At 36.0% G+C, this 15,121-nt stretch overlaps 2 protein-coding genes and 1 long non-coding RNA gene across 3 annotated transcripts; 1 reads left to right on the forward strand and 2 right to left on the reverse strand.

The window, feature by feature from the left end:
- LOC136065941 (uncharacterized) lies at positions 1-5,618 on the reverse strand. Its single transcript, XR_010627517.1, has 4 exons — positions 5,211-5,618; positions 699-1,099; positions 527-606; positions 1-44 (listed from the first exon to the last, which is right to left on the reverse strand). It is a non-coding gene; the product is annotated as an uncharacterized LOC136065941 (long non-coding RNA).
- LOC136065940 (inositol-tetrakisphosphate 1-kinase 1-like) lies at positions 1,806-4,141 on the reverse strand. Its single transcript, XM_065769771.1, has one exon. The coding sequence runs from the start codon at positions 3,889-3,891 to the stop codon at positions 2,971-2,973; it is 921 nt and encodes a 306-aa protein (XP_065625843.1). The 5' UTR covers positions 3,892-4,141; the 3' UTR covers positions 1,806-2,970.
- A 419-nt stretch (positions 5,619-6,037) lies between the features above and the next one.
- LOC112006607 (protein TORMOZ EMBRYO DEFECTIVE) lies at positions 6,038-15,121 on the forward strand. The gene is given in 13 exon segments (XM_065769770.1): positions 6,038-6,085; positions 7,318-7,544; positions 7,689-7,916; positions 7,918-7,963; positions 8,708-8,842; positions 9,234-9,352; positions 10,672-10,826; positions 11,023-11,265; positions 11,344-11,420; positions 12,910-13,029; positions 14,643-14,773; positions 14,868-14,993; positions 14,995-15,121. Coding segments are annotated over 13 exon segments (1,767 nt in total). The 3' UTR covers positions 15,107-15,121.

Here is a 15,121-nt window from a genome sequence, read left to right on the forward strand (position 1 = left end):
ATAACCAAACCAGATGCATCACCATCATTAAGCCAATACCATAACTACAAGAAAACATTGTTACCAAGTGTCACCACATCTTTGCAAAGATCTCCAATTGATTTTGAAATAGCAGAATCCATAATAATTGGGTCATGAAGGTACATGCCCCACAATACTGAACAGGGAAGCTTAAGATACAATCAGGAGTGCCAAAAAATGACCCCCAAAAAAAAAAAAAAAAAATGAAGTCATTTATCATGTTTAATGTTTGGAAATGGATTACATGTCATCAAATCACAATGGAATCACTGCAACTCCATAGAACACTATGGTGCTGGGAGCAACCAAAATCAGATATCAAATATAAGATTGACAAAATACTGAACTAACCTCCCCCACCCCCTTCCCATTTATTTTAACAGTAAGATGCTACTAGAATGACCAAACCCTGATACCAGCACCTTATTTTTCCAATAACTTAAATATTTATCAGAAAAAAGAGAAAAAAAAAAAAGAAAAAAAGAAGGGGAAGTAACAAACTCACAATAATGTAATTCTTGTCCACACTCAGTACGAAGATCAGAGTCTAGCATTGGACAAAGGACAGTCACTAACAAAAACTTCCTGCACAATTATTTTATAATAGGTAAAGACGAAGCTTAACATAAGATTAGAACAGAAGGGACCTCATCTGTGCAGCAGCCTGTAAAACGTACCACAAGAAACAATGCCGTAAATAATAAATGAGAAATTAGCTCACAGGCCATATAGGAAACCAGCTACGCCTAAAGAAAATGTCTCAAAATCTCACTGTCATTTCCATTAAAATTTACCAAAATTAGCTAGCTCAGCAAAAACCATTGAACCTCCTAAATTTTAGAATTTTTTCCTAGACTTAATCAAATAAATTTCAATTTAAAGGGAAACATGAGGGAGATGAAATATTGTTCCATTATTTTTTCCCGGAACAACAAATCTTATCATTTAAGCTTCTGTTTTTGGAAGAGAGGATGGATCCTGGGAAGCAGAGACACAGCAAACACCCTGGTATTCCTTGCCCAACACGTATGGACACAAATACTTCAGTGACACGGCTGCCTGCTTGTTCAACACATGTCTGGAGAGTATAAAAAAACATGCATTTAACCACTAATCCCTTTTAAAATTGATATCTAGCCCATGTTATGCGGATCTAAAATAAAGACTGTGTAGACAACCCCTATTATAGAAACTTCAATACACCAAAGAAAGCGGAATGGAACTTATTCATGCTAATATGGGAATAAATTTACAGCACGTATTTATTCAAGCAAACCCAGTACAACTGAAGCAAATATCATACTATACAAAATAACAAAGAAAGCAGCCAAAGTGTTTTTTTGTTTTTTTTTTTTTTTTTTCCTGTCTATGTGTGTGTGTGGGGAAGAAAGCAACCATAGTTGAAGTAGGAAAAGAAAGACAATCCATTGGTTAATGAATTATTTACAGATTCACCAAAATGGCTAATTCATTCCACTGCAAGAAATAAATAGATGGCAACATATAAAAGAAATGGTAAACTTCATGCATTCAATTTGCTAACGTTTTCTGTGGCCTATAAAAACGTGTGCATGTATCCCAACAGAAAGGTATCCCTTTTTTTGATAGGTAATCAGAGTACTATTATTAATGAGTAAAAAATGAATAGTACAAGTTCATGATGATGAACAACATGAATCAGATGAAACAAACAGCAAAACAAAAGAGAGGGAAATCAGAAAGTTAATCTAAAGGAAAACATAATCTCTGAAAGAGACGAAAAATCAGTAAAACCCCAACAACGAGACTACTCAAAAAGACTACGCTGGCATAAAACCTTTAACTCATCCAACGTCTTCTCATTGTTCTCAAAAGAGTGACAATTTCATTCCAACCAAACAATCCACATTAAGCACCCTAGAATCAAATTCCAAATATTCGAGTTATGCTTCCCAAGCCACTGATGCCAACAAGATAACAATCCCGCCACCGATCCTGGCATTACCCAATGAATACCAAAAGCCTGAAGCATAAAAGTTCATAAGGCATGTGTAACAGGACAATGAAGAAGAAGATAGTCTACCGACTTCCCATCACAACAACACATACAATACTGATTTACCAAAGGGCAACCCCTAAGCATGAGATTATCCAACGTGAGAATCCGATCGTGAGCAACTATCCACAAGAAGAAAGTCACTCACTTAGGAATCTTTGATTTCCAAACACCCTTCCAAGGAAACAAAGAATTCGGAGTACCCTGAATTGCTTGGTAATAAGATTGGGTGTCAAACTTACCATCACCTTTGAGCCGCCAACAAAGAGTACCCCTCCTATCACCCCAAGGAATACGAGGTTGGATAAACTGAAGTAGAGAATAAGATGCAACTAGCTCCCAATTTTCAAAAGCTCTATAAAACCTTAAATCCCACACTCTAACAGTACCCCCTTCCGAAATCCACAAAAGCTCAAAGATGCGAGCATCCTTGGTAGCTGAACACACATAGAGCTCAGGATAGAAATGTATTATCCCCAATCCACCTATCATGCCAGAAGCAGATACGAGTGCCTTCACCCACTACAAAAGACAAATGCTTAGAAAAACTCTCCCACCCTTCATGAATGCTTCTCCAAAGGCCACATCCATGAGTCCTCCTGCACACTTTCGTACGCCACCATCCTTGACCCTCACCATATTTTGTAGAGATAACTCTCCACCAAAGATGGGTAACTTCATGCCCATAACGCTAGCCATTTCCCTAATAAAGCTTGAATAAGGGTTTCAAGCCTTCAACTATCTGAAAGTTACCTCTATCTGGTGCAATAATAACAATACATGGAATTCGCACAAAAAGCCGAAAAGGCACTCGAGTCGTCAGGACTTGAGCTGAATGACTTGATCCATACAGCTGAGTAAACCATGTTAACCCAACCGCGTTATCTTGCTTATTCACACACACACACAAAGCATTATTCACACAAGTGATTTTTCTCTTCAATCTCACCACATCTCACCTCTTGATTCTCCTTCACATCCAATTCCACCTTCCTCCTCTTCTCTTCCACAAGATCACAAAAAAAGTCCACCAAAATCGACTCATACTCGGGCATTTTAGCGTACCCAGGAAAGTAATTGATATCAATAACAAAGTACCTATTCCCATCTCTACTATCCCTAATCAAATCAAAGTTAAAAAGCCTAAGCCCCATTGCCTCCCTCAACCCTTTGGCTAACTCCATCACAAACTCCAAAGGCGGCATTTCTGCCTTCTCCACAAGCTCATCCACTTCAGAGCAACAACATCCCTTCCCTTTATTTCTCGCAATAACAGCCTTCTCCAGCTCAGAACATCCCCCAACTTCATTTTTCGCGATCAAATTCGATATCTGTGAAAACGACAACAAACCCTCATCCACCGCAGTACTATTCAGTTTTTCTTCAGATATATCCAGCAACGATCTCCTCTTCACGCATTTAACGTGTTCTCCCACCACGTACACCTTGAAAATCACTCCGCCATGGTTTATAAATTCTTGCATCACAATTGGTTTTTTCAGCATCTTCAACCCGTTCTCGTTGAACACCAAGGACATCTCGTGCGACTTGGCACTGCCGTCGGCCGTTACCGGTTTCGCTATCAATGGAAACTTCAACCCTACTTCTTCAATCGAATCCATAAGATTCTCAGACTCATACACTACTCTCTGATTTGGAACCCCAAACNCGATTTTGATGAGATCGATGCCGCGTTGTTTGGCTTGGTTGATTAAAGAGTTTTGGATGAAGCTTTGAACTTTTTTGGGAGAAAGAGCGTAGCCTATGCGGTATCTTTGAGAAGAAAAAGAAGAAGAACATGGAGATGGAGATGGAGATGGAGATGGTGAAGACATTTTTATTTAATTTGTGTTTGGGTAGAGAGAAAGAAGGTAAGAGAGGGAAAATTCAATTTGTCAGAGTTTCAGCGTTGACTTTTTTTAGATTTGGGTTTCTGAGAAAGTCGTTATTGCGGACAACGAACGCGATGACGGTCGCGCAGCTGACAGTGTGGTCGAGGAGAAAATACTCACCGTTACGGGTGTAGTGTGACCCACAGCATACACCCGTAACAGGAAAGCTGGTGAGACCCACATCATTCACCCGTACTTACTCATGATCGAGGCCTGCAACATGCTGCTGTGACTATGAAAGTTATCCATTATCAATTTATCACCCATAAAAAAATAAATAAATAAATAAATAAAAGTACATTTTTTAATCAAATAATATTACATTATTTATATCAAAATTCAATAAATAAAAGACTTATATAAAAATAACTACCCGTTAGCACATTACATATCTTTTATTTGTTAGTAGCATTTATTAAGTTTTGATATCAATATTATTTAATACCAAATACTTTTTGTAATTTTCTTAGAAAAAAAAATTCCGTGAGAATATATAAATCTATTCTAAGATATTGTTATTATTAATATTATTTTTATTTAATTTTTGGAGAGCAATATGAAATATTTTCTTAAAAATAATATCGAAGGATTACAAAAAATTCCATTTAAATAATAACTCGAATCATTGCCAAGCGAGCTCAAGAGAGTTTTATGTGTTCGTCCATAATTAAAATAATCAAGACAAATGACACCTAGAAAAATTTTCTATTTTCATTTTTTAATTATTGACAAACGCATTAATCTCATTAAGGATTTGACAGACAAAATTCGGATGAATGAAAAGTTGACATTAAGAACAAAATATTCTAAGCATGCACATGAGATGGACTAGCAAATCATCTAATACTAAAAAAAAATAAAAGTCCAACGTCAATACAAATTTAACCTTCTAAATCATGTACTAAACATATTAAAATTGTTTAATCTTACAACTGTGAAAGATTTGGGAAGCTTTAAAGCCATAGCACAAATTCCATAAGTTTAAACTACTGTAAAGTATTGAATCCTACATATCAAAATTCACTACATTATGTTTCAATGTGCCAAGTATTCCTATGATCATTGTTAAACCAAAAAATGATCAAGGTTAAAAGAGGAAGAAGAAGATGATGAAAGAATAAAGGCACATATTTTACAATTGGATCGAACAAGAAGGCCTGTAGGCAAGGACAGGGGAAGGCAAAAAACCATGTGAAGGAATCTAAGACACTTTCCCAATCAGAAAATAATAAATACAGCAACAGATCAAAAGCATCTGATACCTTTCATGCCTGTAATGAAATAGCATCAACCTTAGTGTATGCCACACCCTTAACCTTCTTACTTGAACTCTCTTTAGATTTCTTTGATTTCCGTTTCTTCGAAGATACCTTTGGTTCTTCGGAAGTCTGTTTTTGCTCTGAATCAAAATTTTCTGTCAAAATCATGTCATCCATATCCTTCACATCAGAGTGCATCAAAGACTCGTCTTCTTCCCTTTCATTGGCATTATTTTCGGGTTCAATAACTGACATTCCTGACAGAGTATAGTCCAACAGAAATGTGCTTCTTACATGCCTGTCTATCCTGCTAAAATGCCTGTGAGAATATGGTATGAGACCTTCAAGGAGTTCCCCTATGCCTTTTATCTGAAACATAATGGTAATTAAATACGTTATTGAACAACACTCTTCATTTCTCCACTTCAGAACATCCCTCATCTTCATTTCTCGCTACTTTAAAGCTAAGCCCATTATATAACAAAAAAGTATATATATATATATATATATGATATATGTTCAATTAATAAATATGAAGTTTAGAAGGAAGAATCTGGAAACTGAAGAACCTTTTGATCTAAGGCTGTTTCTGTTGCATTATAAATAATGTGTCAAAGCTGAAAAATTCATGGAAACATAGCTTGGAAATTCCTGTCCATTATTATGGCATTTTCAGTTTCGGAATGTTCCTATTGCATAGATTATCCATGTACTCTAAAAATGTGATACTGAGAAATTGGATGATTCCTTATTGGAGTGGACTTTGCAAGTCTTGATGCCTGTAATGAAGCTGGTGTGAAACTGTGTCATGTACTCATGTTTTTGCTTACATGCACTCGGAACCTTCCACTTCAAGCAATAGTTACAGGAACCTTATTGTATGTTTCTGTGTATATGAATTGAAATTCTGTTGCCCTCCTCTCCCAATTTTTAAATGGAAAGTCAAATTTGGTTTCTGCCCTAGTTACATTGAATATGAGAGAGACTTTAATTTCAATTTGATATATTTTTATCTTCTACATTTTTTGTAACTTCTATCTACATTTTTACAACTCTATCTGTTACCCAATGTTTAATTGCACTCAAGCAGCATGTGATCCATATGCCCTTTTTTATTTGCAAGTGTGTGCAGCTGTGCAATTTCTGTGAATGCACTAACAAAAAGAAATAGTACATTAGTTATATTAGGGATTTAAACAATTATCATTCTAAAGAAATTACCATGACTGATATTCTCTTGAAGTAATACCATTTGAGGAAAATGTAAAATATTTGACTCCTTTTATTCTTTTTAACCATTAAGTCTACTCTATTGCATTTTTCTTTCATTATTAGCTTATCATTCTGTCTGGTGTTTATAGTTTTTCTCTGGAGGTGCTGATGCAACAGTACGAGGTGGGATCTTTTGACCAAGGAATGTCTTGCAACTCTTAGAAAACACGAGTCAGCAGTAACTTCTATGCTGTATCTGAGGATGGATGGATCTTGCTCACTGCTGGAAGAGATAAGGCACGGTTCAATTTTTTGTTTTTTTAAATCTTTGCTCACAGACGTGGTTATTTTAATACACTTATGATACTCTTATTAGATATTGTGCAAATTCACTTTCTCATACTTTAAGTTTGTCCATTTGCTTTTTCTTTAATATATCCATGTAGCAGCCCTTATTTATTTTAAGTCATTGACGTTGGAGGCAATAAATCTGACTAAAATCCATCTTGTGTATAATGAATTTATATCTTCTCTTGACCAAATCCATCTATTATTTTGCAACTGAGAACGCCTTTTGAAGGCATTATCGATAACTACCTTTTAGGCTGAGTGAAGTAAAGTTACCTTACCTAGCCAGTTGCATCTACACTTTGGTCTCTTTGCAGTGTCCTCTGTCTAACTGAAAACTTAGCGCTGGTCATTTCTTATGGCATAGGGGACTTTATTTCATGACTAGATTGTTGTACTTAAAGTCACAAGCAGTTGTGAATGAGTTTATGTCAAAATGCTGGAACTTTTTTTGGTTTCTGTTGTCTTAAAACATTATTTACTTGTATTGGTTGCTTCTAATTTTATATAGTTGGAAACCATTTAGTGTCAGCTGAAAAATGAGGTCTAGGATGTTGCAGGTGTAAACTTGTGGGATCTTCATGACTGTGGTTTCAAAAAGACTGTGTTAACATATGAGGTACTTGAAGCTGTCTGTACAATTCGCTCTGGAAGCCCCTTTGCTTCAAGCCTGGCTTTATTCTCTCAGCAAAGTGGGATGAAAGCAAGTGGTTCATCAGAAATTCATTTTATCACAGTTGGTGAACGTGGGATTGTAAGAATATGGAACTCTGAAAGGTAAGACAACATCAAGTTTTTTCCTATTAGTTTGTAGTTTGTTCGGATTTTTTTCTTGTATTTTAGTTCTCATGATTGTTTCTCATTTAGAATGAACAGCAGTTTGATGAGTTTATTTATATTTTTTATTTTTCATTTTAACAGGGCAGTTTGCTTGTTTGAGCAAAAGTCATCGGATATTACTGACAGCTCAGACATGGATAGGGGCTTCACTTCTGCAGTTATGCTGCCTTTTGATCAAGGGTTGCTTTGTGTGACTGCTGATCAGCAGTTTCTTTTCTATTCGCCAGTAGAACACCCAGAAGAGATGTTTAAATTAATCCTAAGCAGAAGACTTGTAGGATACAATGAAGAGATTGTGGATATGAAATTTTAGGTGAAGAGAACAGTTTCTGGCAGTTGCCACAAATCTTGAACAGGTAAATGTGTTGATTCTTACCTATCTCAACATTTTTTGTACTGGTAGCTTGCATCTAGAGGATGTAAGATCTGAATAATCGGTCACTGAAAAATTCAATATGATAACTCAATCTTATCATTGTTTCTTTTTTCACCTTTTTCTGGTTTCCATGTTTGCAAGAGAACTTTGAATGTTACCACCCTAAATTCTTTTGTCTTTATTAGTTCTGACTGTGAATGTTCTCCAGCCTCCTAGGAGAGTTTTATGTGTGTCACTTCAGACAACTCATAGCCATTTATGTCTTGGAAGAGTGAAGACCTGTGCTTCTGTTATCGGGACCTAGAGTAATTGTACATTCTGAAACCTGGTTTCAGCAATTATTAGGTTTTATTATCATGCTCATTTTTACCTTTTTAAGAGATTTGTAGCAATTATCTTTTTTTTTTTTTTTTTTTTTCCAATCATCGATTACCTTTATTTTCAAGCAATTTTGCGTTGAAACATTTTGTTGTTCACAAAAAGTGACATTTGTGTTGGATGAGTGGTGTAAAATAGGTAAAAACATACAATGCAGTTATAAGCAGTAATTAAATTGATAATATATTCATGGTCTCCACAATGCATAAGCTAGGCTAGGTTGCATGGATGTGGCCACTATGTCCTCTAGGATGGAGAGAATTCTTACTTGTGCTACTGGAAGAAAATATGATGTTAGTTTTGTGATTTTGATTCCTAATATGTATCTCAATTTGGACTCATGCAGGTACGAGTGTATGACCTAACGGCCATGTCATGTTCTTATGTATTGGCTGGTCATACTGAAACTGTTCTATGCGTTGACACCTGTGTATCAAGTTCTGGAAGAACACTTATTGTAACAGGAAGTAAGGATAACAATGTAAGTTCTATTTTCTTCTGCTCTCAAGGTACCTGCAGTGGACTTGGTTTGATTTTTTCTAATCATGTACTCTGCACTCTGCAAGTAATATTAAACAGAAGCCAATGAGCTTAAGCTCAAATGACATGTGCTCCTTGTAAGAACAATGTGGAGTTAATGCAGTAGGATCAAGACCACTTGGGTGCGTAACTTACCAATCATAAGGGAAAAAAATTGACAAGTAGAAATATGGCGGTGATGGGGAAACTCACTTTACTTTGTTTCTTCATTTATTATTGGACAGTGCATGCTCTCTCTCCACTCCTCCCTCCTCTCTCTGAGATGATTTGTATGCTCTATGTTGTATGTATTATGCCATATTTCTATATTTCTAATTCCATTCTCTATATAGGTTAGACTGTGGGAATCAGAAAGCAGATGTTGCGTTGGAGTTGGTGTAGGTCATATGGGAGCTGTTGGAGCCGTAGCTTTCTCAAAGAAGCAGAAGAACTTCTTTGTTAGTGGTAGTAGGTGAGTTTTACCCATGCAATACCTTTACCATGAAATTCCATCTGACCATTTCATTCATATGTACTTTGAACTCTTTGATGTGGTTTTATCATGTTGTTGCCCATTGTATTAGCCACTACTCTAGGGTGGTAAGTGGTAACTGGTAAGCTTTAGGACAAGAGTACTTATACTAAAGGGTTATTTAGTTGGGATGGAAATACCAGGTAATGATTCCTATGGTGAGTTTTTCACAAAGTTAAGCTTGTATCACAATCCTTACAGACCTGCATATTGAATTAATTCCTGGTAAAAGGGCTAGGTGATATCTATTGGGCTCTGGGGTCCTTGCCTGAACTAAACTTCTGATTATTCAAATCATAAGTTCCTCTTTCCATCCTGATTCCTGTACACTTGCTCTCAAGGTTACAATTAAATGCTGAGAATTCAGATTTGTTTTAAATGTCATGTAGCATAAGTTTACCCTGAAGAAGGCAGATCTCATTTCAGGAGAAAATAAATATGCTTTAAAGGGTTTTCATTTTAAGGTCGATTTTTGTTATATCTTTAAATGTTATTGGGCAACATGGCTATATTAGGCCATGACTACTTCATGAGAAAACCGTGTTTGTTATGCACAAATGAAGTAAAAGTGATTGAGTCAGCATGTTAAACTTAATAAAAAAATTTCCAAAGTTTCCATCATAGAAAATTTAATGGTGGTCACATTATTAATTTAGTACAATATTATTGGTAACCATAGAAGTGCTCTATTTAGGCTAGGATATGAAAGCTTATATATATATATATAATATATACACATAGAGAGAGAGAGAGAGAAGAGAGAGAAAGAGGTATAAATGACAAAGATTCATTTCTAAACCCAAAAAATATATCTGTCTGTGTGTATGGGTTTTGGAGTATCTAAGATGCTCTGGTGAACTTCAACAATTTTGTGTTGCAATTGAATGCATTTATGATGGTTTAATCTTAACATGGAATAGATAAGTATGGATCTTGAACTTTTTGTTTTGCTAAAGTTTATATTTCTCCTATATCTATTCCTTTTTTTTGTTTTGAATTTTCTGCTATTTTTTCATTCTCAGATTCCTCTTTTCTCCTAGTTTTGCTTTGAAATGGCATTGAATAGCACACTGATCCTCTGTATATATTTGGCCACTCATGGATAATTTAATGCCACAATAATTGTTCTCTGCTCTTCCATCATTATGTAACTTAAATTGTGCTTGTGATCCACACTAACCTTATGTTGCACTCTCCCCTAATATTTTTAGGAACTATTATTTCTCTATTTTTTTAACCTACGTCTTTATTTGTTCTAGTGATCGTACACTAAAAGTGTGGAGTTTGGACGGTCTCTTAGATGGGGTCGAACAACCACTTAGTTTAAAAGCAAAGGCGGTTGTAGCGGCTCATGATAAGGATATTAATTGTCTAGCTGTTGCACCAAATGATAGCTTAGTTTGCAGTGTTCTCAGTTTGTAATTTTTAAGGCACATCTTCTTTGCCTTTTATTTTTGTTTTTAGCAATTAATTTTTTTTCTCCACAAGAAAGTGCACGTGCTGTAGCATTGCCTGCCTTATGTAAATTTCTGTTTTCCTTGATAAAGTTGCTTCATTAGGTTTATTTACTAAATTTCCTCCTTTTTTGGGGGTGTTTGTGTGATGAATAGGATCGCACTGCTTGCATTGGAAGCTTCCAGATTTGGTATCTGTAGTTGTACTTAAAGGGCATAAAAGGGAATTGGTCGGTAGAGTTTCTCCCGTTGAGCAATGTGTCATAACTGCATCTGGTGATAAAACGATAAAGATTTGGTCAATATCTGATGGTTCATGCTTGAAAACATTTGAAGGGCATACATCAAGTGTATTAAGAGCGTCCTTTCTTACTCGTGGGACCCAATTTGTTTCTTGTGGTAATGTGGCTAATAGTTACCTATTTGGTCTTATCTACTGTTCACATGACATGTATTCAACTAAATAATCATTTTCAGGTGCTGATGGTCTGGTAAAGCTATGGACAGTGAAAACCAATGAGTGCATTGCTACATATGATAAGCATGAGGACAAGGTGTGGAAGCAGCTACTATTTTAATAATTATATTAGTCTTTCTAACAAAATCTCTTCTCATTTTTATCCTCAAGATCTTGTGAGTAATGCTTGATCTTTGAGTTATCTCATTCTGTGGATCTATGTCATGAAAAAAAAGTCTCATTAAACCTGTTATATGGGTTATTATCTGCACATTATTTTCTGCATATAAGTGAGAAGGAAGATGAAGGCTCATCTTCTGCTATCTTGGATGTAAAAACACTTCTGAATATGTCATGATCGGTTCACCTGGATTGTATATGTTTTTGATGTACTGTGAAATTCATGCCTAACATCGGATGGTGTCCATCAGTACATATGTTTTGATCATCAACATGGAGGGTCCAAAAACTCCTAATTTAGGTGTGCACCACAAAAAAACAGATGACAAACAAGCTGGTTTTATGAATTGACCTGTAGTGGTTTGGACGAGATTCCTCCAAACCTGTTTGCAGGACAACTCTGTCAATAAAAAATGGAAATAACATATTCTTCTTTTTTTCATTTTTAAAAAAAAAAATAAAGCTTCAAATCATACTAGAATTATGCTCCTTCCAAATACACCAGATCAAAAACACAAAGGAATAGCATTCCAAACATCTGCAGTGCACTTTGATGCCTCTTCTCCAACATGCTAAAAATCCTTCACTGAAGATGTTATTACCTACGTAACTCCCAATAAAACAAAGAAAGATTAATCTCACATCAATGAAAAACATACATGAAGAGGATTGATCTTTCGATAAAAAGAGGTCTGTTCAATTCCCATGATTCATTGAAGGGATCACTGAAAAAGAAAACTGTTCAAGGTTATGTCTATTATAGTTCGAGGTGTATAATAAAATTTTAAACAAAACAGCACCGAAGCTACCCCTCCCTTGTGGGTGGTGGGGTGGCTGACCCTCCTTCAAATTTGATGTGAGTTATCTTCATAATCCTGTAATGGCACCATAGCCATGTTCCATTTGTGCTGGGGTCTTCTTAATATGTCTTGTTTCTGTCCCTAAATATGACTCAGCAAGCAGCACCGAGCTATTTCAGTTATTTAACATGATATCCTCTTTATGTGGTTGTTTTGGAAAATGAAAAAGATTAAGGTGTGATTGTAGGATTTTTGTTTTTTTTTTTTTTTTTCGCTGTGCCAACTTGCAGATGCATTTTGCTAGGCAGTTAAAGTTTGATTGGTGCAATTGTGGCAATGGCCATTCACATAATTCTATGGATTCTTCACTTCATTTGCATCCTCAAGACATAGTCGTAGTTTTTAAATTGATTCACCATTCATCATTACCCTGTTTTGAATTCTTTATCCATTTGCACTCCCATAATAGCCTGGTTTTGTTATCTGAGTGGGGGGGAAGGGTGGGGATGTGGGGGAAGCAGTTTTTTATTGTGTGGGATTGTCTCTCTCTTCTGCAATAAGATTTTTGCTTGCCCTTCTCTTTTGCTCACAGGATTTAGCCTGCAGGTTTGGGCACTGGCTATTGGGAAGAAGACAGAAATGCTTGCTACTGGTGGCAGTGATGCTGTCATTAATTTGTGGTATGATTGTACTTCTGATGACAAAGAGGAGGCTTTCCGTAAAGAGGTGAGTTGTCTTACCTGCTATTTTTTTGCCTTATCTTGAAAATCATTTTTTTAGTATAGTAAAGAAATTATAAAAGAAAAGAGAGCTCAAATAATAGTCTCCTAAAGAATCACTAATGTAGATTTAATTGACCCCTGAAATCAAATAGAGAATTACAAGATAACCCCCTCCCCTCAAAATCATAGTACAACATTCAATCAAGGCCCAAAAAGGTGGGTTATTCTGTTTCCCCCAAATGGCCCTCATAAGATGTTGAGGAGTTGCATCCCTAATGATCCTAATGCTATGCCAATCATACAATCCTTTCCAGCAAGAGTAGATGTTTTCACCTTCCTGGTATTTTAAATTCTATCTTGCCAAAATTTATAATGTTGATTGATGAAAATTAAATTTCTAGAAGTTGAGAGAGTGTTTTTCCTAGGAATGAGCACGGGCTGGGTCAGGTTGGGTTTAGACCTGACTAGCAACCCAGCCCGATAGAGATGACATGAAATCCCACTCACCTGAACCTGCACGTCCAGGTTGGGTTGGGTCGGCAGGTAAATTAATGGACAGTTCTTTGTGAAAATAGCACATTTATTAACTCAAATATTGAGTCATGCTAATAAAAAACTAATCAAGCTCCCAAAGGTGTAAAAACTCAAAAGAAAAAAGAAAATAGAAGGAAAAAAAAACAATTTAGGATTGGCGGGTCGGGATACACGGATGAGACCTAAGGCTGATCAGAATGTGGGACCTGGACTCAACCCAAATGACCTCATGACCCGCCCAAAGCCCGTCGGGTTGGGTTACATGGGTTCCTGCTCAGCCCTAGCTTGTTCTCTGTTTGTTGGAACTCTGATACTTGGACTAAGTGAAATTTTGGCCATTCATTGAAAAATTGAATATAGTAGCATTTTCTTTGGTACAAATAAATATAAATGATGCTTGAACTTTGTCATGGATTTTCAGAATTTTGTTGTTATGCTAAGTTCCTGAATCACAAAATAATACAATTGGACATATTGAGCTCCTAGCCAAATTACATGCACTGCACCATACTAGTAATTGGTCAGCTGAATTTGAAAGGGCATCTGGCATTTATTAATTCACTTTTGAAGGTTTCTTTTAAAACAGTGAATAAGCTGCACTATTATGAGTTACGGTTATCGTGTTCTATCATTTATGTAAGTCTGGCAGCAATTGCAGTTGTCTGTAGTTGATATACAGCAATTTACAGACATATAGGTTGGTTGGTCTTTGATTATTATATGGACTCCATAACTATCATTTTATCCTGATCTCATATTTATTTTTGTCTTTTCTTTTTCTGATGATTATCAATTTTCTACTATTGCTACTGTCATCTTGCAGTTTCTGATTGCTTTGATACATTGTAGGCATAACTTTCATCAGGGTCCCTATCAATGAGTGGAACTATATGGTCTTTATTGGGTCTTTATTATTTAGACATGATATGTTGGAATGTCACCTTTCTATATTTTAAGTTTAGCTTATTGTGTTGATGTTTCATATTTGGGGTCTTTATTTTTTAGACCTGATATGTTTATGAATTTGACTAAATATTGTAACAATATCTTACATATAGAAGTCGGTGTCATATTAATATGCAGGAGGAAGGGGTTCTGAAAGGTCAAGAATTGGAAAATGCTGTATCAGATGCTGACTACACTAAAGCAATCCAAATAGCATTTGAACTTCGCAGGCCTCATAAACTTTTTGAATTGTTTGCTGAACTTTTCAGGTTAGGAACATCTTAAACCACCTCCCCCCCGCCCCCCCCCCCCCCCCCCCGGTCTCTATTGTGTATATATTTCTTACAGCCTAGTCCTCTGCAGGAAGAGAGAGGCTGAAAATCAGATGGATAAAGCTCTTAATGCCATTGGCAAGGGAGAGTTTCGTTTACTGTTTGAATATGTTCGAGAATGGAATACAAAGCCAAAGCTCTGTCATGTTGCACAATTGTGCTTTTCAGAGTTTTCATATCCTTCCTCCAACAGAGATAATTGAGGTACTGGTCTTTTTAAGTATTCCTCTTCTGTATAGCATTTCAAAATATTGTGTCTCAGTAGGTTGAAATAACCATAGAAAT

This window comes from Quercus suber, unplaced genomic scaffold, assembly GCF_002906115.3.
Source record: "Quercus suber isolate HL8 unplaced genomic scaffold, Cork oak 2.0 scaffold_1356, whole genome shotgun sequence".
NCBI lineage: Eukaryota > Viridiplantae > Streptophyta > Magnoliopsida > Fagales > Fagaceae > Quercus > Quercus suber.